The 22,380-nt window shown below is 45.6% G+C and overlaps 1 protein-coding gene across 1 annotated transcript in view; it reads right to left on the bottom strand.

Annotated features, from left to right (window-relative positions):
• The window catches only part of BCO1 (beta-carotene oxygenase 1), a 38,857-nt gene that overhangs the window by 16,082 nt on the left and 395 nt on the right, over positions 1 to 22,380 (bottom strand). The window contains exons 2-6 of the mRNA XM_041770052.1: positions 18,298 to 18,426; positions 9,345 to 9,474; positions 6,064 to 6,211; positions 4,326 to 4,473; positions 1,639 to 1,859 (exon numbers count right to left, since the gene is read on the bottom strand). Of these exons, the coding sequence (XP_041625986.1) occupies positions 1,639 to 1,859; positions 4,326 to 4,473; positions 6,064 to 6,211; positions 9,345 to 9,474; positions 18,298 to 18,426 (776 nt within the window). The remainder of the gene's footprint in view (positions 1 to 1,638; positions 1,860 to 4,325; positions 4,474 to 6,063; positions 6,212 to 9,344; positions 9,475 to 18,297; positions 18,427 to 22,380) is intronic.

The following is a 22,380-nucleotide window of genomic DNA, read 5'->3' on the forward strand; positions in this document are numbered from 1 at the left end:
AGAGGAGGAAGGCTTTGACAGTGTTGGGGGTGGGCGATGGGCAGGTTGCTTCTCTGTGATCCCAATCCCTGAGTCAGGTGCAGGAACTTTTCAGAAATCTCTCTTCTAAATGCATTCCAAAGTCCTTCCCAGGGCTTTCTGCCCTCCTCCTGGCAGCCGGGTCTTCTCACTGTGGGATTCTCTGAGGGCCAACGGATCTCCAGGGGCCAAAGAGCAAAACCAGCTACAGCTGGCTTCCCTGCTGGCCCCCTTGCCCCAGTGCATTCATTCCAGTGTGTTCATTTCAGGAACACTTTTCCGGGAAATACAGAATAGAACCAAGCCCCTGCTTTCATGGAACTTATAGTTCAGTGGGGGAGAGGCCAGCAGTGATCAAATAATGTGCCTTGGACAATGAACATTACTGAGAAAAATGAAGACAGGTAGGGGATGGAGAAGCCTATGGCAGGGTCTGTTAGAGATTGGTTCATCACAGAAGGCCTCAAGGATCTGGATATTTTAGCTGAGACCTGGATTAATTGAGGGAGGAAGACTTCTGGGAAAGAACATTCCAGGTGGAAGGGACAGAAAATGCAAAGGCCCCGAGGCAGGAACATGTTAGGCTGGTTTGAGATACAGGAGGCCCAAGAGGAGGCTGAGTGAGCAGGGAGCCAGTGGTTGGGATATGGGCCTGTGAGGATTTGCAGGCTGGTCAGTGAAGCCTTTGGAACTTATCCTGAGGAAGATGAGAAATCACTAGAATGTTCTGAGCAGAGGAGGGACCTCACTCTCCTCCCTGAGAAGGACAGGTCTTAAAGTTGCGTAGTGGTGGTTACCTCTGGAGAGTGGATTGGCAGCAGCAAGGGAGAGGAGAGGGGACTTGACATGTTACTTTCTCTACTTGTGTATTGTTTGAATAGAGGACATTAAGAATTACTTGATATTTATCACACGTAAAAATTTACTCATTTCAACAGGAAGCAAACACACACACATATCCATGCATAGATATATCCATACACATACATATGTGCACATACACACACCCCTGAATATACAAGCATGCATGTACACAGGCAGGCACACACACATATGCACGCCTCCACACTCTGAGCACTCAGGTGTGCCTGAAGATGTTTGGCTGTACTATCTGGTGAATGCTCTGTCATTATGATGTCTAAATCATATATAGAACCTCTTCCCTGACATTACCGGTGGCTGCCAGGATGCTGGAAGGGCCTTGTCCATGGACAAGGCCCATGGTGGAAGCTGCAAGAAGCCCAGATATAGGTCAGCACTGATGAGTAGCCCTTGGCTGCTGGGCTGGTGTAGACTGCCTGGCTGATGAGAGCTGGCTTGCCCAAGGTCACTCGCTCTTCTGACAGGGACAGTCTGCTCCCCTGACTCATTGACTTGGGGCCCCGGCCCCCTTGCCCTAACCTGGGACAACTCTGCAGGACCATCCAGCTTCAGAGCCCTCTGGAAGTTTGGATGATGCCTCTGGGGAGACTGGATGGTAGCTCATTTCTCCCTCCCTAAGAAACCTCCTGCACGCCAACCTCCATCTCAGTCTGCTTCCCAGGATACCTCACTCTGGCTGTCCTTGTGTTGAGGGGTCTCCTGGCCCAGTGGGGCTGGGGGGTCCCAGCCAGGCCTTACCTTGTCTTCCTTGTGGAAAGCCATGCAGGAAGCCCAGTTCACTCCCCGGATGTACGCAGTTGACATTTTGAGGATATCCAGCTTGAAAGGCTGCTCGAGGAAAATGACGTAGTTCTCCGTGACTCCGAAGCTGTGGTAATAGCTCGGGGAGAGGAGGGAGCGGGAGGCGATGGAGCAGAACACCTCCGTGTGCTTCAAGGGGTTCTTCTCCTTCTTGTCCTCTAGAGAAAGGCAAGCCTCAGGAGCAGCACAGGACCTGGCTGCCCGCAGACAACGCCACCATCACCTGAGCCTTTCAAACTGACCTGGCCACTAAGAAGAACCTTAGGATGAGAGCTGACAACTAAACCAATGAAGGGCTTGCTGCCTGGCTCACATAGGGGCTCTGAGTGCTTCCCACCTAAGCCCTCCTGCTCTGTGAGACCTGGTGCTATGATCTGAAAACACTGAGCCACAGAGCCAGGCCTCTAGGCTAGGGGTCTGTACCACAGCCTAGGGGCTGAAGCCAGCCTCCCCCTGCTTTTGCATCAGGGTTTCTTTGGAAACATAGCCACACTCCTTCCTTTATGCAGGGTCCATGGCCACACTTGCTCTCAGGCTGCAGTGGCATTGCTGAGTAGTTGCAACAGAGACCGCGTGTCTGCAAAGCCCAGATATTTATTCTTGGGCCCCTACAGATAAAGCTTGTTAGCCCCTGTTCTGGAACAACACCTCTTTATGGACACAAATCATTGGGGATCATGATCAAAGTGTGGAGTTTGATTCAGTATGTGGGGGCTAGGGCCTGAGGTCTTGCATTTCTATCAAGCACCCACAGGATGGGCTGGCTTCACAGGCTTCAACTTTAATATTTTGCTGAGGACCACCATTTAAGATGTATCTCATAGGGTTTCCATGAATTTCTCTTCACTCTGACCATTGTGAAACACCTGGGAGTGAGACTAAGTACCCAATGTGATAAGGGGCTATTGTACATCTTGTGACAATCGAAGTAGACTGAATGATCCCCATTTTACAGATGGGAAACTGAGGCGTAATGGAATGGTCTATCATTACGGCCAAAGGCAAAAGGTTAAGCCAAGAAAGCATGGCCCCCTTAGCCTGGCTACCTCCTCTGTTATTAGGGATAATGACACAGAGTGGAGAGAGAGAACAGAATGAAATCATGAAGTAGTCCAAGTAGCTCACCCAAGCATCCAGACAGCAAAGGTGCTCGGTACATGTTCCTGTTCTTATTCCTCTGTAAGGATGAGTCACTACTGGCCAAAAGGCCTCCCCACCCAGGCCTGGGGCTGGTTTATAATGAGTTATCTGCAAGCGTCCCCACCTTTCTTGTGGCCACCTGTGCACACTGTAAACAGCTGGCTGGTGGGAGGGATGCTGTGGGGCTTGGGGGTGGTTCTTTTATTCACAAAACAAATGGAGCACAAAGCAAACTGAAATGAAAAGCACCCTGGCCTAGGAGGCAAGACATAGGCATAAATCCCAGGGAAGCCACTAGCAGAGAGCAGGTGCTTAGTGGGGAGCCGGTGGCATGATGTTGGTGGCTCCTGTGACCAGCATGACCGTGAGCATGTCACCTGATCCCCTTGGGCCTCATCATCATCCTTTTGTAATATGAGGTGACAAACTCAAATGCCTAGACCATCCCAGGGCTGACATTCTAGGATCCTGGCTAGACCCTCTATTCCTCCATTAGCTTAAGTCATGGGATTCCATTTAACAAGAATACTCATTGTGCCTTCTGACCTTACGGGCTCACCTCAGCCAACAGAGTCTAGTAATTAGCTCAGGAGGTTCTCCAGGACATGAGGGAAGGGGCCAGCAGGGATCACAGAAGGAAGCCAATTTCCCTAAGCTGGCAGGTCAAGCCAAGCACCCTCATAGTTCTTCCCTGTCTCCTAAGACCTGTGCAACTACCCTCAGAGGCCTGGTCTCCTGGGTGTGCTTCCCAGGAGGGTCCTGGACAAATAAGGGTCAGGAGCCTCCTCTTCTCAGGAATATGCAATCACAACTGGCCTGGGATTTTCTCCAGTTTCCTGGCCTTAAAAGGAAAAGGTACAGAAGGTCCTGAGAACAGAGTGTGTGTGGGGGGGTGGGGGGAGTGGTGTCTGAAAGGCTGAAGGTCTGAAGCAGGGCTGAGCTCCCATATTGACACTAGGAACCTGGGTTCAGGGGCTGGGATGAAAGTGGGCAGCAGCACAAAAAACAAAACAAAAAGAACAAACAAACACAAAAAAAAAACAGATGGAAGGATGAATGGAAGGAAGGATGGATGGAAGGAAAAGATATTTGATGGGCAAGTGGATGGATGGGTGGACAAACTGATGGTTGGACGGATGATGAATGGATAGGTGGATGGATGATGGATAGTTAGATGGATGATGGGTGGATAAACAGACAGATGGATGGACAGGTAGATGGTGGATGAATAATGAATAAATTAATGAATGAATGAACTAGAGCCTAAAGAAAATCAGGTTAGGATAGTAAAAGAATTCATTCTTCAAAAGGAAGCCCAGCAACATCTCTTTCCTCCTAAAGGAAAAAAGTATGTTCATGGTCATTCTGAATCACCCATGAGGGAAAGTCTCAGATTGTGTCTTACATCATCAATAAAAATCAGAACTCTTTGGAGGGAGCCACCCTTGGTGTCTGTGCTTCATTATATCCCCAGAATGACCTACCTGGGACTGTGGCAGGGATTTTAAAGATCACATATTTTGTCTTCCCCTTGTCCATGATGGACGTGCCCATATTAAGAACATTTCCAGCTTCATCATAATGAGGATGTGCTGTTGCCAGATTTACAGCCACGAACTTGCGATAATCAACCTGCAAAATGACAGCCACCTGGTTTTAAAAATGGGAGCAGGTGAAACTTGATGAAATGCAACTGCTCTAGGTTCAGAGAGATGATGGCTACTTTTGCAGATCTTCTGATCTGAAAATAAGACAGACTTCACCTTTAAAGAGGAGGTTTACTCATGTGACCTGATAGAACCTCACGACAGTCAGCCTCCTACAGCATAGAGCTTGCAGGGGAGTTGGTGAGCTGTGTATGTTTTCTGTGGCTGTTGTGTTTCGGCCCTGCTGCCCCTGGTCCTGCTGGGTGTCCTCAGCATGGCAGCAGATGCCTCACCACAGAGCGATGACCTGGGCAGAGGGGCAGCCTTTAGCTCTAATCTTAACTGCTGCTCTGGTTATGTCATTTAAATTCTCTCCTTTTGCATACCACAGAGGCATAAATCTCTGGGCCTCTCTCATAGCATTATTCTGGGAACAGAGTTACAAAAACACTTGGTCAAAGCCAAACGACTAACAAGCTCAATAATGACCACCCCCAAAAACTCCCAACAGGGCACAGCCACAGAATAATGCATGGCCGGGGAACCAACTGTCCTCCTTTCCTTCCTCAGAATAGCACGACCTCCAGCCAAAAGTCAGGGAAGGCTTCATTCTCTCTTAGTATTTCCTCTCTGAGGCTTTGTGGAAAGCATACATCAGTTGGACCGATGCCGCTCAGCTTAAAAGGTGCTGGACATAATTTCACAGCTAAGAAAAGCATTCCCTTTAACAGATCATTAAAATGTATGGAGAAGACATTGAGGCTTCGAATAGCCAGCTGGAGAAAAATGAGTGGGTCTATTGATTTTCATGAAAATGTTGACTTGCTTCAGCCCAGGAAAGATATCTGCTTGGACATTTATTTTTGCCTCTTTGCTCTCTGCCTAAGGCCTCCCTCTTCAGGTCAATACAAGGTAGGGCTACTCAAGTCCAGACAATTTGGTACAATCATTCAAACTCCCATTAAGCTCCCACTCTGTGCCAAGACAGTGGACACTGTTAAGGGTTGAATTCTGTCTTCCAAAAAGATATGTTGAAGCCCTAATCCTTGGTACGTATATTTGGAAAAAGGGCCTTTGTAGATGTAATCAAGTTAAAATAAAGTCAGTCTGGATGGAGGAGGGCCCCAATCCAATGATGTGTATTGGAGTGATGCATCTATAAGCCAAGGAACATTGAGGATTCCTGGCAGCCATCAGAAGCTGGAAGAGGCAAGCCTGTATCTTCCCTTAGAGCCTTCAGAGAGCATGGCTCCACGAACACCCCAATTTCAGATTTCCAGCCCCTAGAACCGTGAGAGAATAAGTTTCTGTTGTCCTAACAGAACTTTGATTCTTTGTTTTTGGTACTTTGTTTTAGTAGTCCTAAGAACAAACACTGACACAGAAATGAAATGACACAGCCCCTGCCCTAAGGGAGCTTAGAATATAGTGCTAAATGCTGTACTGGGGAAGCTCAGGATCCAATGGCATTAAAGGAGGGACAGCCCCTTGTGAGTTCCTACAGGCCACATGGCCCCACCCGGGGTCCCTTTCACAAGCCAGGAATTAATGCTGGTTGTAGTAGATTCAATAGTACCTTCTCCAGGGTTTCCAGGGTATGTGGGTTGATTTTCCTGATGTAATTGGTCTCTGTGGTCGCATAGAAGTCTTCCCCACACTTCATGATGTTAATCAGGCAATTGTCTGTGAAATCAGGGATGGTATGGGACAAGTAGGAGAAAGCTCTGTGGGGGAAAGCAGATCAATAGCAAATCAATGGCTGTGTCTACCCAATTGGAAAGCTCTACTTAAGATGGCTTTAAGTTTTCCTGCCACTTAAAATACTCTACTTCAATTAAGGGAGAAAAGTTTGGGGTCCCAAAAGATCACTTGAGGAATCTGGAGGACTCCAGTATCAAGTTGTTCAAAGATACCACCATGTTGAATTAGCTAAGAAGTGAGTCATCTGGGACAAGTTGGCCACCAACTGAACCCTCCTGGGCTCTCAAAAATCCAAAGGTCTCCCACACCAGAGACACTAAGAGCTAGTGGGTTGTTCCAAAGTATTTTTTTTGTATATTTTTTTTTTGGAGTTCGATTTGCCAACATATAGTATAACACCCAGTGCTCATCCCGTCAAGTGCCCCCCTCAGTGCCCGTCACCCAGTCACCCCATCCCCCCACCCACCTCCCTTTCCACTACCCCTTGTTCATTTCCCAGAGTTAGGTGTCTCTCATGTTCTGTACCCTCTCTGATATTTCCAACTCATTTTCTCTCCTTTCCCCTTTCACTATTTTCCCTTTCACTATTTTTTATATTCCCCGAATGAATGAAACCATATGTTTGTCCTTCTCCAATTGACCTACTTCACTCAGCATAATACCCTCCAGTTCTATCCATGTTGAAGCAAATGGTGGGTATTCCTCTTTTCTAATGGCTGATTAATATTCCATTGTATATACAGACCACATCTTCTTTATCCATTCATCTTTCGATGGACACTGAGGCTCCTTCCACAGTGTGGAATCAATAGCCAGGGGAATATTGAAAAAGAAAACCAGAGCCGGGGGCATCACAATGCCTGATTTCAAGTTGTACTACAAAGCTGTGGTCATCAAGACAGTGTAGTACTGGGACAAAAGCAGACACACAGATCAATGGAACAGAATAGAGAACCCAGAAATGGGCCCTCAACTCTATGGTCAACTAATATTCAACAAAGTAGGAAGGACTCTCCACTGGAAAAAAGGACAGTCTCTTCAATAAATGGTGCTGGGAAAACTGGACAGCCATGTGCAGAAGAATGCAACTAGACCATTCTCTTACACCATACACAAAGATAAACTCAAAATGGATGAAAGATCTAAATGTGAGACAAGAATCCATCGAAATCCTGGAGAAAAACACAAGCAACACCCTTTTTAAACTTGGCCACAGCAACTTCTTGCAAGATACATCTATGAAGGCAAGGGAAACAAAAGCAAAAATGAACTATTGGGACTTAATTAAGATAAAAAGCTTCTGCACAGCAAAAGAAACAGTCAACAAAACTAAAAGACAACCTACAGAATGGGAGAAGATATTTGCAAATAACATCAGATAAAGGGCTAGTATCCAAAATCTATAAAGAACTTATTAAATTCAACAGCAAAGAAACAAACAGTCCAATCATGAAACAGGCAAAAGACATGAACAGAAATTTCACTAAAGAAGACATAGACATGGCCAACAAGCACATGAGAAAATGCTCCACATCACTGGCCATCAGGGAAATACAAATCAAACCCACAATGAGATACCACCTCACACCAGTGAGAATGGTGAGAATTAACAAGACAGGAAACCACAAATGTTGGAGAGGATGTGGAGAAAGGGGAACCCTCTTGCACTGCTGGTGGGAATGTGAACTGGTGCAGCCACTCTGGAAAACTGTGTGGAGGTTCCTCAAAGAATTAAAACTAGAACTGCCCTATGACCCAGCAATTGCACTGCTGGGGATTTACCCCAAAGATACAGATGCAGTGAAACGCCAGGATACCTGCACCCCAATGTTTATAGCAGCAATGTCCACAATAGCCAAAGTGTTCCAAAGTATTTTAAGAAGCTCTACAGAAAAAAAAAAAAAAAAGCTCTACAGAAGTCATACATATCCATCCATAATGGCCTCCTAAGACTAGCAAAACAGATAATCCTTACTTTTGGAAGGAATAAGAGTCCACAATGGACATTTTGAATTTGTCCAGGAAATTAGTTTAGTATTTTTTTTTTCTTTAAAGGAAAGCAAACAAATTATGGGAAAAATACTCATCATTGTTTTGATCAGAAGATCCTGGATCCATGTGTTGGTTAGTGCCCCCCCTGCTGGCGAATGGTGAAGCAAGAAAACTGCCCTAGGGGAGCCTTGGTTTTGTGTTCCTTCTCTCCCCCTCCCGGCTTCCTGCTTGGCTCCTTCCCAACCTGCAAATGTGAATTCAGTGCTTGCTGTGTGCCAGCCCCAGCACTGGATCCTGGAACTAGAAAGATGACGTCAGTTACTGAAAAGCAGGAGCACTCTTCCATCTCTGGGCAGTCTACTGCTAGCACATTTCATAACTCTTCTATATCCGAAGAGTATCAAGCACGAGATCCTGACGGTGGGTCTGATTCCCCAGCCAAGAGTTTAGTCATCAAGTGTGTAATATATTCATAGTCATCCTAGCCCAGATGATTTGAAACGTATCCTACTAAAAATCTCTCCCTATCTCTTTCTCTCATTTGCCAATTTCCCACTTTACAGACCCTCCCACTTCCTCTGCACACATACAAGCAAAAATAAATCCAGATTTCTTCATGCTCTTCTAACACAAAACATATCATATGCTCTTTCTACACCTTGTTCTGCCCTGCGCCCACCACTCAATAAGCGATGTGGGAAATCTCTCCATTCAGTGCATAGACAGGATCCTCATCACTTTTGTTGTTGCTGTTGTTCCTGCCTGATATTTTCTTGTACAGTTTCACTCTTATTAACTACCCTTGTGTGGATGAACATTAGGGTTATTTTCAGTTCCTCATTATAACAAATGATGCAGCCGTGGATAAGGTTATAAGTTTGCCATTCCAGCCATGAGCAAGCCTATCTCTAGCCTGAAGAGAACGTGTGTTTATAATTTTGAGAGATAATTACCATATGGCTCTCCTACCAGCCACATGGAAAAATACCTAATAATCTGTCAGATGCTCTTTGCCTCTCTTGCTATCAGTGATCCAGAACTATGTGGCATATACAGGGAAAGCCCAGCCAGGTGAAGGTTTTCATGTGCCCTAAAGAGGATTGTCAGAGGAGCACATGCTGGTGGATATTGAAAAGCATGACTAGATTCAAAATGGACAGTTACTTAGAAAATATGTTTTTGCAGGGGTCTGGGTAGGCCATCGTTCCAAACTCTGACACCACAATCCTGTTGGCCTCGATGTTGTCTTTGTAGGTATCACTTCTCAGGTATTTGCTCCTGTAATAAACTTCACCTGAAAGAGAAGACACAGAATCATCCTGTGCTGACACCTTTACAGAGCTTTAAGGTCAATCTCAGCAGTTCTAGGGGTATTATGGGAAGGGGAGTCGAGTTCACTAGGACGATCTCCTTTAATAGTGCTGGATACAAGGAGTATTTGCGATGAGCTTTCACACACATTTCCTCACTTGAGACAACAATAAGGCAAGGTAAGCATCCCTAGGAGCTCCATTTTACACAGCAGGGACTGAGGCTCAGACACGTTCAGTTGCCTTGCCAAGAGGTGCTGAGGCCCATTGACCATCTCTTCCAATATGCTAGCATCCCTCCAGAGAAGGTCAGGTTTGGAGGACTGGTCCAGAAGGCCTCATACTTTGCCTAGGTTTCCCCAGGACCTGGTTCAGCCTTGGAAACCTTCCATTGACCATTTCAGCCCGTAGAGTAACATTTGATACCTACTCCAACCAGAGGGTGACCTGGCACCTGATTCTGCATATGGGAGAGGGCCAGTACATGTGTGGGTGTCTAATTTATGTAGACCCTGGAGAAAATCTAAAATCTAAAATCTAAGTCATTGCATAAAAGCAGGGACTGTGGACCAGTTCATCAAGACTAACCTGAAAATGTGCTGGATGGTTCTAGACCTGTATTAGGTTCCTATAGTTGCTGTAACAAATCACCACAAACTTAGTGGCTTAAAATTATACAAATCTGTTATCTTACCATTTTGGAAGATATAGCCTGAATGGGTCTTACAGGGCTAAAAAGCAAGGTGTCCATCTCTGACTTTTCTAGCTTCTAGAAGTTGCCTGCATTGCTTGGTTTGTGGTCACATCACTCTGATCTCTGATTCTACTGTCACATCTTTTTTGAATCCGACCTTCCTCTTTCCCTTGTAATGACCCTTGTGATTACACTGAGCCCACCTGGATAATCTCCCCACCTTCAAGGCCCTTAACTTAAAGACACTTTTGTAGTATATTCACAGGTTCCTTCTGGAAGAGAATGGGGGCAGGGGTGGGGGAAAAGAGAAGAGAGAGCTGAGGAAGCCCAGCTGGGAGTGGATGGATCAGGAAAGACTTCCTGAAGTGGGTGGCACTTGAAATGGCCCTTTGAAGACGAGTAAAATTATTGCCCACAATAGATCGAGGAGGTGCAAGTAGGGGAGAGAGTAGGGCATTTCCACTCACACTTCCTAGAAACTCTGAAAGCAAAGGCCTGGAGGTGGAAAGGCAACCCCACCTCCTGCAAGGGCTGAGTCAAGATGGGCTTCAGCATGAGGTAGGGGCTTGGGAGCAGCATGAATGAGGTGAGGTTAAGGACAGGGGCCCAACTGGGATACATGAGGCCTTCAAGCTTGATTTGGCATACAATTTGAAATCCGTACTTAAAAAAAATTTTAATTTAATTTAGCTGTTAATTAGCAAGTGACATGTTGATTCCCACCCCTTCCCCTCCACAAAGAGCACATACCTTGCTGTAGTCTAATACATGCTTCCAATACGGGTATAACTATAATATGCAAAAAAGGAGGGCCAGGCCATACTGACATTTCATTCCCATAAAATAAGAGTTGATCAGAAAAATATCCTTCTTGTATCCACTGCCACAATGATGGGCTTAGGAGAGAATACCTTCCCAAGAAATTCTTGTCTGGTGACTTTATATCTAAGAAAGGAAATAGTGCTATGAGCACTATTGAGCATGCATGTGCTAAGTACTGTGTGGACACTTTATGTGTATTTTCTGGTGAATTCTAAAACATTGAAAGTGTATAGAATACACCAACTAGAAATGCATTCTTTAGGAGACAAAAATCAACCTAATGTCATTTGCTAATTAACAGCAAAATAAAACAAAATTTAAACAATGCTTGAAGGTTTTAAATTTCTTACCAAACGAACTACAAAGGGCCTAGGCACTCGTGGCTCTGCAGACCCATTTCCAGTTGGTAAAATGGAGGCACAGAGAGGTTAAGTACCTCACTCTAAGCCACACAGCTAGGAAGGGGTAACCTGCATTCAAAGCTGACACAGCCACCACCATCCATTTGACCAGTCTGTTTGATCATCTAAGGAGATGTGCTGCTGTGACTGCATGGCTTGATGAAGCTTCGCAAACTGGACAGACCCATATGAAGAACTACATCCTAATGAACAGAACATGAGAACCCCTGGAAGCCCCACACAGCTTGTCCAGTCACCAGCCCACCCTCCCCACCCACCCCCTGCTGACCCAGAGAGCCACTATCTTGACTTGGAATAGCCTCAACTAGTTTTGCCCTCAGGATTGTGTTTTCATGTCCTTCTCCAAAGGACGTGAGTGTCTGTTTCAGTGGTAAGGATTCCAACCTGTACACCTAGATGGAAATAATAGCAATAATGGTGATGCTAGTCTTCGTAAAATTGGAAAAGACCATGAAAGACCTTCTAGTTCTTTCTCCAGCCTTTAGGAGGCAAACTGTGTGTGTCCAGGTGCAGATAACCATCTATCCTCTTCTCAAACATCTTTTCAGAGGTGGCTGCTCTGAAAATAAGTATCACTGAGATATTTCAGGAGGCAGGGCTCTGTTCTGGGGCAACAGGAAGAAATAGGTAGGAATGGCTTTGGGTTAACCTGGAACTGGGTTTGTGCATTCAACCAGTGTGTATTAATCACCACAGTGGGCCAGGAAGTAGGGGTGAGCAGGGCAGGCATATCTCTACTCCTGAGAGGATTCAAGTCTCCATGTAGCTATGAATCCTGTTCTGGTATCTACAAACCATGCAATTGGCCTTGTGTCCAAGGCAAGACTTGGTCCTCTCTGCTCTGATGGGAGGATCATGACACATTCCTTATGGAGTTGCTGTGAGGTTAAGGACTATAAAGCACTCAGCATATAGTAGGTGCTCAATAAAAGCTACATATGCTCTCAAGATGCAATAGGTAGAGTGGGCAAGGCTTTGGTTCTGGGGTTAGTCCTAATCCAAGCCGTGTGATCCTGGGAGAGTCTCCTTATGTCATTGAACCTCATTTTTCTCAACTAGAAATTAGGGATCACACTGCCCTCCCCAGATAGGACTGGCAGTTTTAAATGAGATGGGGTGATAAAAGGAGTTTGGCCCATTGGCACACAGCATGCACTTGCTAAGTAATGGTTGTGGGAATTTTGAATTGTCCAACAAAATCCTGGAGGCAGGAAGACTCAGCTGGGGGTTGGTGAGGGTATACACACTGGTCTTTGGTCACCTGCTACACAGAACCTACTTCAGGGCCCTCCTGGTCTCCCCCTGAGCCAGCCTGTCCTTCACTGGTCACTTACTCTGAGGTTCGCCACCTCCAAGCACTGGCTAAACTGCTTTGCCTAAAATGCGGAATTATGTTCACTTGAAATGTAAACACCCATCCCAGGCAGGCTGTCAGCAGGCCGCCCATTTCCTATAAACAGCCAGCCCAGAGCACACACAGAGGGCTCAGGGCCATAGGAAAACATGTCTCTGGAACAGCTCAAGGCTGACACTCAACTCTGAAGCTGAGATTAGAGGACAACAAACATTCCCCAGAAGCCCCCTCCCTGGTGAGCCCCAATTAGCTACATTCCTTCTAAAGGGACACAAGTAAACAGATGTGCTCCTGCTTGGAATCTTCTAGAACTGGGTCGAGTTTGATATTCTGGAGGGAGTGGGAGATTTTATAGGTAGATCTATATCTATCTCCCTTTTAAGCAAACTTCCAAAAAGCTACTGTAAAGCTATAATAATTGAAAACGCTTCAGAACAGACAAAATTCTGGAAGGCTTTTGTCTCTAAACCTCGGTGATGCTGACTCTTGGAATTCACATATTCAAATTCTCGTGAGACAATGACCTTGCCTCTTAATAAAAAAAATTACCGAGTGTACTGCGGAGGGAGACTGGGGTTCATTCATCTCTATGTGTGCTTTATAACAAATTTTTAATTTTGAAATAATTTTAGGGGCACCCAGGTGGCTCAGTCGGTTATATGTCCAACTCTTGATCTCAGTTCAGATCTTGATCTCAGGGTCGTGAGTTCAAGCCATGCATTGGGCTTCATGCTTTAAAAAAAATTGAAATAATTTTTGGCTTAAAAAAAGAACACTCCTAAAAAAAAAAAATAAGAACACTCCTGTATATCCTCTGTCCAGCTTCTCCTCCACTCAGCCTCCTTTAATTAAATCTTTGTTAGGTTTTATATTTTATTTTTTAAAGATTTTATTTATTTATTCATGGGAGACAGAGAGAGAGGCAGAGACACAGGCAGAGGGAGAAGCAGGCTCCCTGCGGGGAGCCCATTGTGGGACTCAATCCCAGGACCCTAGGATCATGACCTGAGCCGAAGGCAGACACTCAACCACTGAGCCACCCAGGCGTCCTTTTGTTAGGTTTTTAAGGCATTAAATTTCACTGGCTTCTGCTGAAGGCCACAAACAATTTTTCTGTCTTTTTGCTTTCTTATTCCAGTCTTTTCTTACTGGTTTGGCACTGATTCTGGTTCTCCATGCTGGCTGTACACTAAATCACCTGCTGCTTTGAAACAGTGGCAGAAGCCTGACCCCCACCTCCACGGCATCCTGATGAACTTGGTCTTGGGTGGGACAGGACAGCTAGGCTGGAGGCCCATTTTGAAGGTTTTCTGAAACCTCAGTGTACTCAGGGCCATCTAGGAAATGTGTTAGAAACACCGATGCTTGGATTATGGTTCATTCAGCTCTTGGTGGGGTCTCAGGATTTGTAGCTTTAATCCTAGGGGATTCCAATGTAAGAGGTACACAAACCACCTTAGAGAAATATTGGCTTTGTGTTATCTGTAAATCAGAGAACACTGCTTACTCTGTGCATGTCTTCTTGGATCAGGTATAGTAGTACTTAACATTTTTGGTTTATGTTTCTACTTGAGGAGTAGAAAGGGGAACCATTGAGAGTTCTAGAGGAGAGGAGAGATGAGGCCAGGCTATCCCACACCAATGTTGGCAATCTGATAGCCTGGAGAGGATTGGGCTGGAGAGACAAGGAGAGAAGGTCGCCAGCAGGAGGGGGAAGTAGAGCAGAACTGCATAATGCTTACGTCATGGGATTCTGGATTTAGAGAGCTTTGGGTTTATACCTGACCTCTACCACTCCTTAGCTGTGTGCCTTTGGGCAAGTTACTTGGCCTCTCTGGGCTTCAGACTCATCTGTAAAATTGAGAAGTACCTTCCTCAGGAGCTGTCGTGAGGACTGAGTTGTGGATGGGCATGCAGCACTTGGGCCAGTGGCCAGCAAGCACTCCCTGTAGTGAATTTGAAGAGATCAACTGGGATCATATTGCTTCCTTCTCCCAAAACAACCTTCACCTTGTTTGGGCTCCATAAATAGTTTTCTAGTGCCGCTCCGGGCCAGACCCAGTGCTGGGTAATGAACACACAACAATTTGAACAGAAACCCTGTGTTCTGGGGCCTCCCACACCAGGCTGGAGAAAGGCAAGCTGACCATTGAAAGTGGAGTGGGGCATGTACTTTCGACATAGGCCAGGTTCAAGAACAGGATGGGGAAAGGCAAGTAATTGAGTGGACTCTCTGTACTTCCTATTTTCCAGCCAGTTCCAGATCACACATAGAATTGAGTCTTTCATGCTGTTGCATATGGTTTTTAAATTTTCTGTATATTATGTTTTGATATCTTAAAAAAACCTTTCCAGCTGGGGGAGATGGTCCTTCCCTGGACTAGCCAATTCTTAGAAGTAGCAAAGGGCCCAGCATGTCTCTGAGATGAAAACTAACCAATCCACAGCCAGATCTACTCTACCTGGCTCATGCACTCCAGGAGGCAATATTCCTCTGCCTTCATCACCCCAGGGCTAGGTGCCAGGCAACCAGAGACCACCCCTGGAGCCCAAAGCCTGCCAACACTATTCATACTAGCTGATCCTAAGTATTTAATCTGCCCCATCTTGTCTATCCCTTGGAAACCCTAGGACAGGCTACGGGCTATGTGCTCCCTCTGCTCCTGTCTTCCACCTCTGGACCACCCTGGTGCTATCCACTGTGGGCCTGTGTGAGATGCTGTGCCTCCTAGGACCTGTGAGTATAATAGGCTTTGTTCCCACGCCTCTCTTGTCTCCATTTGTGGTCACATCTGACTGATCATCCCATAAAAAAAGACAAAATGGCTACTTACCGTTGACAATGAATTTTTAGTTTGAGAATCTACTAGAGACTTTCAGAAAGTCTAAACACTATGGGATAACTTCAGTCACGTGCCTGTTTAGCCCACTCAAGGCTTTTGGTGGATGGCAGCCATGCTTCTGCAAGACAGCCATGGCTTGGTTATGCCCTGCTGGTTCTCCTGTCTCTGGAGCCTCTATGGAAGCATGTGAAAGCCACCATTCAGTAAGCTGAGAAGGGCCACTTAAGCTATCTGCCGTTTCTCAGGGGGGTGGTAGGGATGGGGAGAAGAGAGCAGGGATGGTTGCAAACTTGAACCCTAGAAAACACAAGTCAGATTTCAGCCCTACCTCAGTGACCTTGCTTGGGTAAGTCACTAAACCTTTCTAAAGTTCCCATTTCCACATCTGCAAAGATGGGACAAGCATACCTCCCATGCAGCACTAATGTGAACACCTGAAATGGACCACAAAGAAACTGGGACCTGCCCAGTAAAGCAGGGACTCATGGAAAGGAAGCCAGTGTACTTTTACTTTTTGTACATGTCATCCAAAACAGCATTATTTCCCCATGAATCATTGGTAACTTGTGTCTAGAAAAGGAGGGGATTATTAAGGCTTAGGGCTGTCAGGAAACATGGACCCACCCACTCTGTAGCTGAGTCTCAGTAAAATCTGTTGGGTTTTTGCAAACTCAGAGCTCATGGTTTTCACACATGGGGTCTCTATTCATGAAGTCTTAGAGCAAGCCACCGGTATAGAGTCTGTATTCAAAAAAATAATTGCTGACTGGCTTAGAAGAGAAGGTAATTAAGAAAAAAAAAGGGGGGGGATGCTTATTAAGCATGTATTATGTGCCAGGCATTATACAAAGCTCCTTACTCATATTAATGCCTTTAAATTCTGCAGCAACTCTGATATCTCTATTTTACAGATGGGGAGACAGACACAGAAAGGGTCAGTAACTTGGCCAAGGTCACACAGCTTGGATACACGTTAGCTCAGATAAAGATGGGATTTAAATGCAGCAACAATGATGGTGGTTTTTAATCTATTCTGTGCCTACCAGGTGTCAGGCCCTTGCTAGATGCCTGGCCCTTCTAACTATCTGACAGCTCTCCAGAGAGGATCATCAAGCTCTTCTTACTGAGGAGGAAACAGAGGCCAAGGCAGGTGAAGTGACCAGTTTTTCATGCTGGAACACAGAGGTTTTGGTTTTTGTTTTTGTTTTTTTAATAATAAATTTATTTTTATTGGTGTTCACTTTGCCAACATACAGAATAACACCCAGTGCTCATCCCATCAAGTGCCCCCCTCAGTGCCCGTCACCCATTCACCCCCACCCCCCGCCCTCCTCCCCTTCCACCACCCCTAGTTCATTTCCCAGAGTTAGGAGTCTTTATGTTCTGTCTCCCTTTCTGATATTTCCCACACATTTCTTCTCCCTTCCCTTATATTCCCTTTCACTATTATTTATATTCCCCAAATGAATGAGACCATATAATGTTTGTCCTTTTCTGATTGACTTACTGCACTCAGCATAATACCCTCCAGGTCCCTCCACATCGAAGCAAATAGTAGGTATTTGTCGTTTCTAATGGCTGAGGAATATTCCATTGTATACATAGACCACATCTTCTCTATCCATTCATCTTTTGATGGACACTGAGGCTCCTTCCACAGTTTGGCTATTGTGGACATTGCTGCTATAAATATCAGGATGCAGGTGTCCCGGTGAGGAACACAGAGGTTAAAGAAAAATGTCACCAAGCTGAAGCACTGGGACACGAACTTCCCCAGCATGTGACCCTGAGCCTCCGAAAGCCTCATGTGACCCATCCTGAAATTCTCTAAGAACTCAGAGCATGCTGTTGTGACATACACCAGCTCAACAGCCAACAGCAAAGAGTTTACAATCCACCTCATGAGCCAGTCACCTGAACCCAGAATTTTGCCTTATTCAGCCATTCAATCTCCCCCTAGGAAAGGCACTGAACTTGTTGCTTGAGTGATTGGCTCTCCCTTGCCTACTGAGCAGCATATTGTTCCTTTCAGCTCTGTGCTCTTCCTATTTTAATTTGAGGCACATCTGAGTCCAAAGCCAGTAATCTCCTCCTGCTCTTGCTCATCTTACTGAGAATGTGTATCATTTGCAGGTTGGAATCTTTGAAAGAGAGCCTTGGCTGCCTTTCCAGGGGGGTTTGTGCCTGTGGTTGGCTGAATAATGGTCTCCCCAAGATGTCTATGTTCTAATCCCTGAAACTTGTGACTTTGTTACCTTACAGGGCAATATAGATATGATTAAAGATTTTGAGACAGATGTTCCTGGATTATATGGTTGGGCCCAATCCATCACAAAGGTCCTTCTAAGAGGCAGACAGGAGGGTCAGAGAAGGAAATGTGATTATGGAAGCGAGGGAGATGGGGAGAGTGAGAGAGAGAGAGCAGGTGTGCAAGAGGCTCGGCTGCTCTTTGCAGATGCAGCTGGGTCCACAAGCCAAGGAATTCAGGCAGCCTCTAGAAGCTGGAAAAGGCAAGGAAATGGACTGTCACTCTAGAGCTTCCAACACCATGATTTTAGCCCAGTTTTGACTTCTCACTTCTACAACTATAAGAATAAATTAATGCTGTTTTAAGCTACTAAATTTGTGGCTGTCTTTACAGCAGCAATGGCAAACCAAGACAGTGCTCTTACCATCTCTGATTGTGAAGCTATGGAGCAAGGCCAGGCCATCGAACCAATGGTTGTATCTGGTCTCTCCCACTGTGTGCATTCCAGGCCCGTTACGGAGCAGGGTGCCCTGCAGCCATGTTGGAATCCTGCCTGTTAAGAGAAAGGAAGTTTTGTTTCCAAGTTTTCATGTCCCAACCAAAAAATCTCTGAGACACAGCCATGGAAAGGAATTGAGGCCACCGTCCCAACACGACTCACTGTACTCATTCATTCCTTTAGCAGTTATTTCCTGAAAGGGTAGGATATGCCTGAGTTGTGCCAGCACTGAGGATACCAAGATGAGCCAACGTCATCCCTCTCTTCAAGTTGCTCACCATCCATAGAGCAGATGGATGAACAGACACTCAAACCACAACACGGTAAAGGCAATGTGACAGGCTCAGCAAAGGGGGCTGCATGGAACAGAATCTCATCCCCAGGTGGGGTGAGAGCTGGAGGGTGGGGACTGTGTCCTGGAAGAGCTACTGAGTCTTTAGGGGGAGTAGGTGTTGGCCTCAAAAAGGCATGAGGAAAGAACATTCTAGAACTGTGCTATCTGATACAGTAGTCACAGCCTCATGTGGCCACTGAGCACTTGAAACCTGGCCAGTCCAAGTGGAGATGTGCTGTAAGTGTAAAATTCACACTGGATTTCAAAGGCTAAGTATGAAAAAAAATGTAAAATATCTTATTAGCAATTTAAAAAATATTACTTGTTGAACTTAAAAATATTTTGGATATATTGCCTTAAATAAAATATACTCTTAAAATTAATTTCACTGGTTTGTCTTTTTTTTTGTACATAGAGGAATCACTGTATATTTTTCAGCTTTTTAAAATTACATAAGTAATAGGTTTGTTTGTTTACTTCTTAGAGTGTGGCTATTAGAAAGTTTAAAACCACATGCATGTGGGCATGCATTACACCTCTGTTGAATGGCACTGCTCTAGGGGTAGGGTCTGGAGCAGATGCTGTTGATGCCTCACCTTTGTCCTCTTAACAATGACCTCTCCTTGAAAGTTGCTTTCTGCAACTATCTTCAGCTCTCTGCTTGAGGGCTTTGTTTTCACTGTGGGAGCTACTCTGCCCATACGCTGGGCAAGCTGGAACACCTTGGAGGTAATGTCTCTGGAAGTGGCTGTCAGCCAAAGATGGATGGGGAGTTGGGCCTCATATGTCACCACTTCCTTGCCCTCAGCTGAGGCAATATGAGGCATGTTTTACACTATTCCCAGCGGGTTCCGCTCTGATGGCTCACAGTGGTCAGTGGCTTGACAATGCCCCTTTTATTGGTTTCCCTCCCAGTGTTTCTTGGGATCATGTCCCAAATAAACTACTTACATCTGAATCCTTTTTTTTAAAAAAAAAGATTTTATTCACTTATTCATGACAGACAGAGAGAGGCAAAGGCACAGACAGAGGGAGAAGGAGGCTCCTCTCAGGGAGCCCGATGCGGGACTCGATCCCCAAACCGGGATCACACCCTGAGTTGAAGGCAGACATTCAACCGCTGAGCCACCCAGACATCCCTATATCTGAATTCTTATCTCTGGAGGAACTTGAACCAAGAGATCAAAGACCAGCTCAAAGACCAGCTCAAAGTCCAGCTCAAAGTCCAGTTCAAAGTCCAGTTCAAAGACCAGGAGATGTGTCAGTTGTTTAGCAAGCCTGGTCTGTAATTTTCAAATGAGGAAGCCATAAGTATTGAGGTTGGAGAGCTAGGCAGGGACCAAGTGAAAAAGGTCAATGAGACAACACCAAGGGCTTTGATTAGATGCTCAGAAGAATGGGACAGCTTGGTCAGTTAAAACAGGGAATGAGAGGATCAGATTTTTGCGCATGTGCACTTTTTTTTTAGATAAAATTCACATAGAAAAATCCACCATTTTAAAGTGTACCATATGGAGGTTTTCAATATATTCACAATATTATGCAACCATCACCATCTAGTTCCAGAACATTCCATTACCCCAAAACAAAGCCCTGTCCTCCTGACAACTGCTAATCTACTTTGTCTTTTAGGATCTGCCTCTTCTGGACAGCTCGTATTAATGGAGTAGGCTTAGATTTGGAGTGACAAAAGTTGTCTCTGACTGTGGTGCTGAGTGTGGAGAAGGAGGAGCCAAGAGGAGGTGGGAAGACCAGAGAGAGAGGATGGAGAGAAACAACAGAGCAGAGAGTTGAAGGATGTGGAATGGATAGGACTGGGAGTTTGAATGAATATGGGGAAGAAGGGAGGGGTACCCCGAAGTGCCACCAAGTCTCCTGCCTTGGGCAACTAAGTGAATATGGGACTATTCAGAGACCCAGATGCAGGAGAAGGAGCAGGTGAGGCAGAGCAGAGAGAGATGAATCTGAGCACACAGTCAAAACCCTAGATAGGAGAACACATATTGAGCACTGGCTGCAGGTGCATTAAATCATATAGTCATTGCAGCAATCCTATGCGGCAAGTCACACGTGGGAGGTTTGATATAAGAGAGAATTGAGGCAGGAAATGCTTCAGTAACTGGCAAAGGAGGTCTCAGAGCCAACAATGCACAGCCCAACATGAAGCCTGGACATGGCCTCTGTGAGTAGACGTGGCCACATAGGCACAATCTTTAGTTAGCAGTTGGTTAATGGACACAAACCAACTGATTAGACTTGACCCAGGTCTGGAGGCCTCAACTGAGGATTAGGACCCTGTCTTTCACTGGCTGCAGGCAAGTCACAGCCCCTCTCCAGCTTCCCTCGAGGAGGGAGGTGTGATTTACAGCAGTGGTTCTCATACTTGGAAGCAGCCAGAGGGCTTGTAGAAACACAGATTGCTAGGCTACACCCGCAGCGTGTTTGATTCCGTGGGTCTGGAGTGGACCCAGGAATTCGTGATTCTAACAAGCACCCAGGTGATGGTGAGCCTGCAGCTGTGAGATGGAGGTGGGGAGAGCAGCTGATCTGGATCTAGAGGGTCCACTCAAGTCTGCAGGTGCTAGAATTCCAGGTTTCTAAAGTTTCCAAGGATTTCCATGCAATTATTAAATGTAAGGCTTATGGGCAACATGTTCATGACATCCCAGAGCATAAAAGGATAGGTATCAGAGGCTTTTTTAAAATAAAAAAAAAAAATTGGGATCCCTGGGTGGCGCAGCGGTTTGGCGCCTGCCTTTGGCCCAGGGCGCGATCCTGGAGATCCGGGATCGAATCCCACATCAGGCTCCCGGTGCATGGAGCCTGCTTCTCCCTCCGCCTGTGTCTCTGCCTCTCTCTCTCTCTCTGTGACTATCATAAATAAATAAAAAATTAAAAAAAATTAATATACATTTGTTTTTGAAAAAAATATTTGTAGCCTATACTATATATTTTAAAAACTTGAAACTACTCCAATATTAGGAGTGTTTGAGGTGGAAATACAGCTGATTTCATTTCCCTTTGTGTTCCCATTAGCATTTTCAAGTTTTTATATATGCACATGTACATAAAAACACATATACATACAAAACATGTTACCTTTGTAATCAGAGAAAAACAAACATAAAAGCTATCCTTTCAAAAGCCTTCGGAGACAATTCTTTGGTTGAAAAGCTCCAATCTGACTTTGCTCATAGAGAAATGGTCACTCAGGAAAAACCTCCAGGTCCAAGTATCTGAAGATGAAACCTCCTGTGTGCCTGAGCCAGCCCACTCACCCATCCTCAGAGGCAGCACACAAGAGGAGAGAGAGAAAAAAAGATGAAGAAAACAAGACACAAAAGAATTTTCTCCTAGAGCGTCCCACTCTGGGTCCATTTGCCTTATGGTTCTGCAGGTACTTGAAGGCCCAGGTCACAGTGAACACCTGTGAGGAAACCAGGGCGTGCTCTGCATGCCCTCCAGCATGTGCATGTAGGAAGGGCAGCACAGGTACGCTTCTCATGCCATCTAGAATTTAACTTAGGATGCACATATTTGCACAAATGTACCCAAAGCTTGGAACGGGCCACGCTTTGCAGAATAATTCCCCTGTATGTGTGCCAGTTGTAGTGTTCCCGGGCTCTTCACCCAGAAGTAGTGAAAAGGACTCTCTCCCCCTGGAAACAGTTTCT

The sequence above is a fragment of the Vulpes lagopus genome, chromosome 10 (genome assembly GCF_018345385.1).
Source record: "Vulpes lagopus strain Blue_001 chromosome 10, ASM1834538v1, whole genome shotgun sequence".
In the NCBI taxonomy this organism is placed as follows: domain Eukaryota; kingdom Metazoa; phylum Chordata; class Mammalia; order Carnivora; family Canidae; genus Vulpes; species Vulpes lagopus.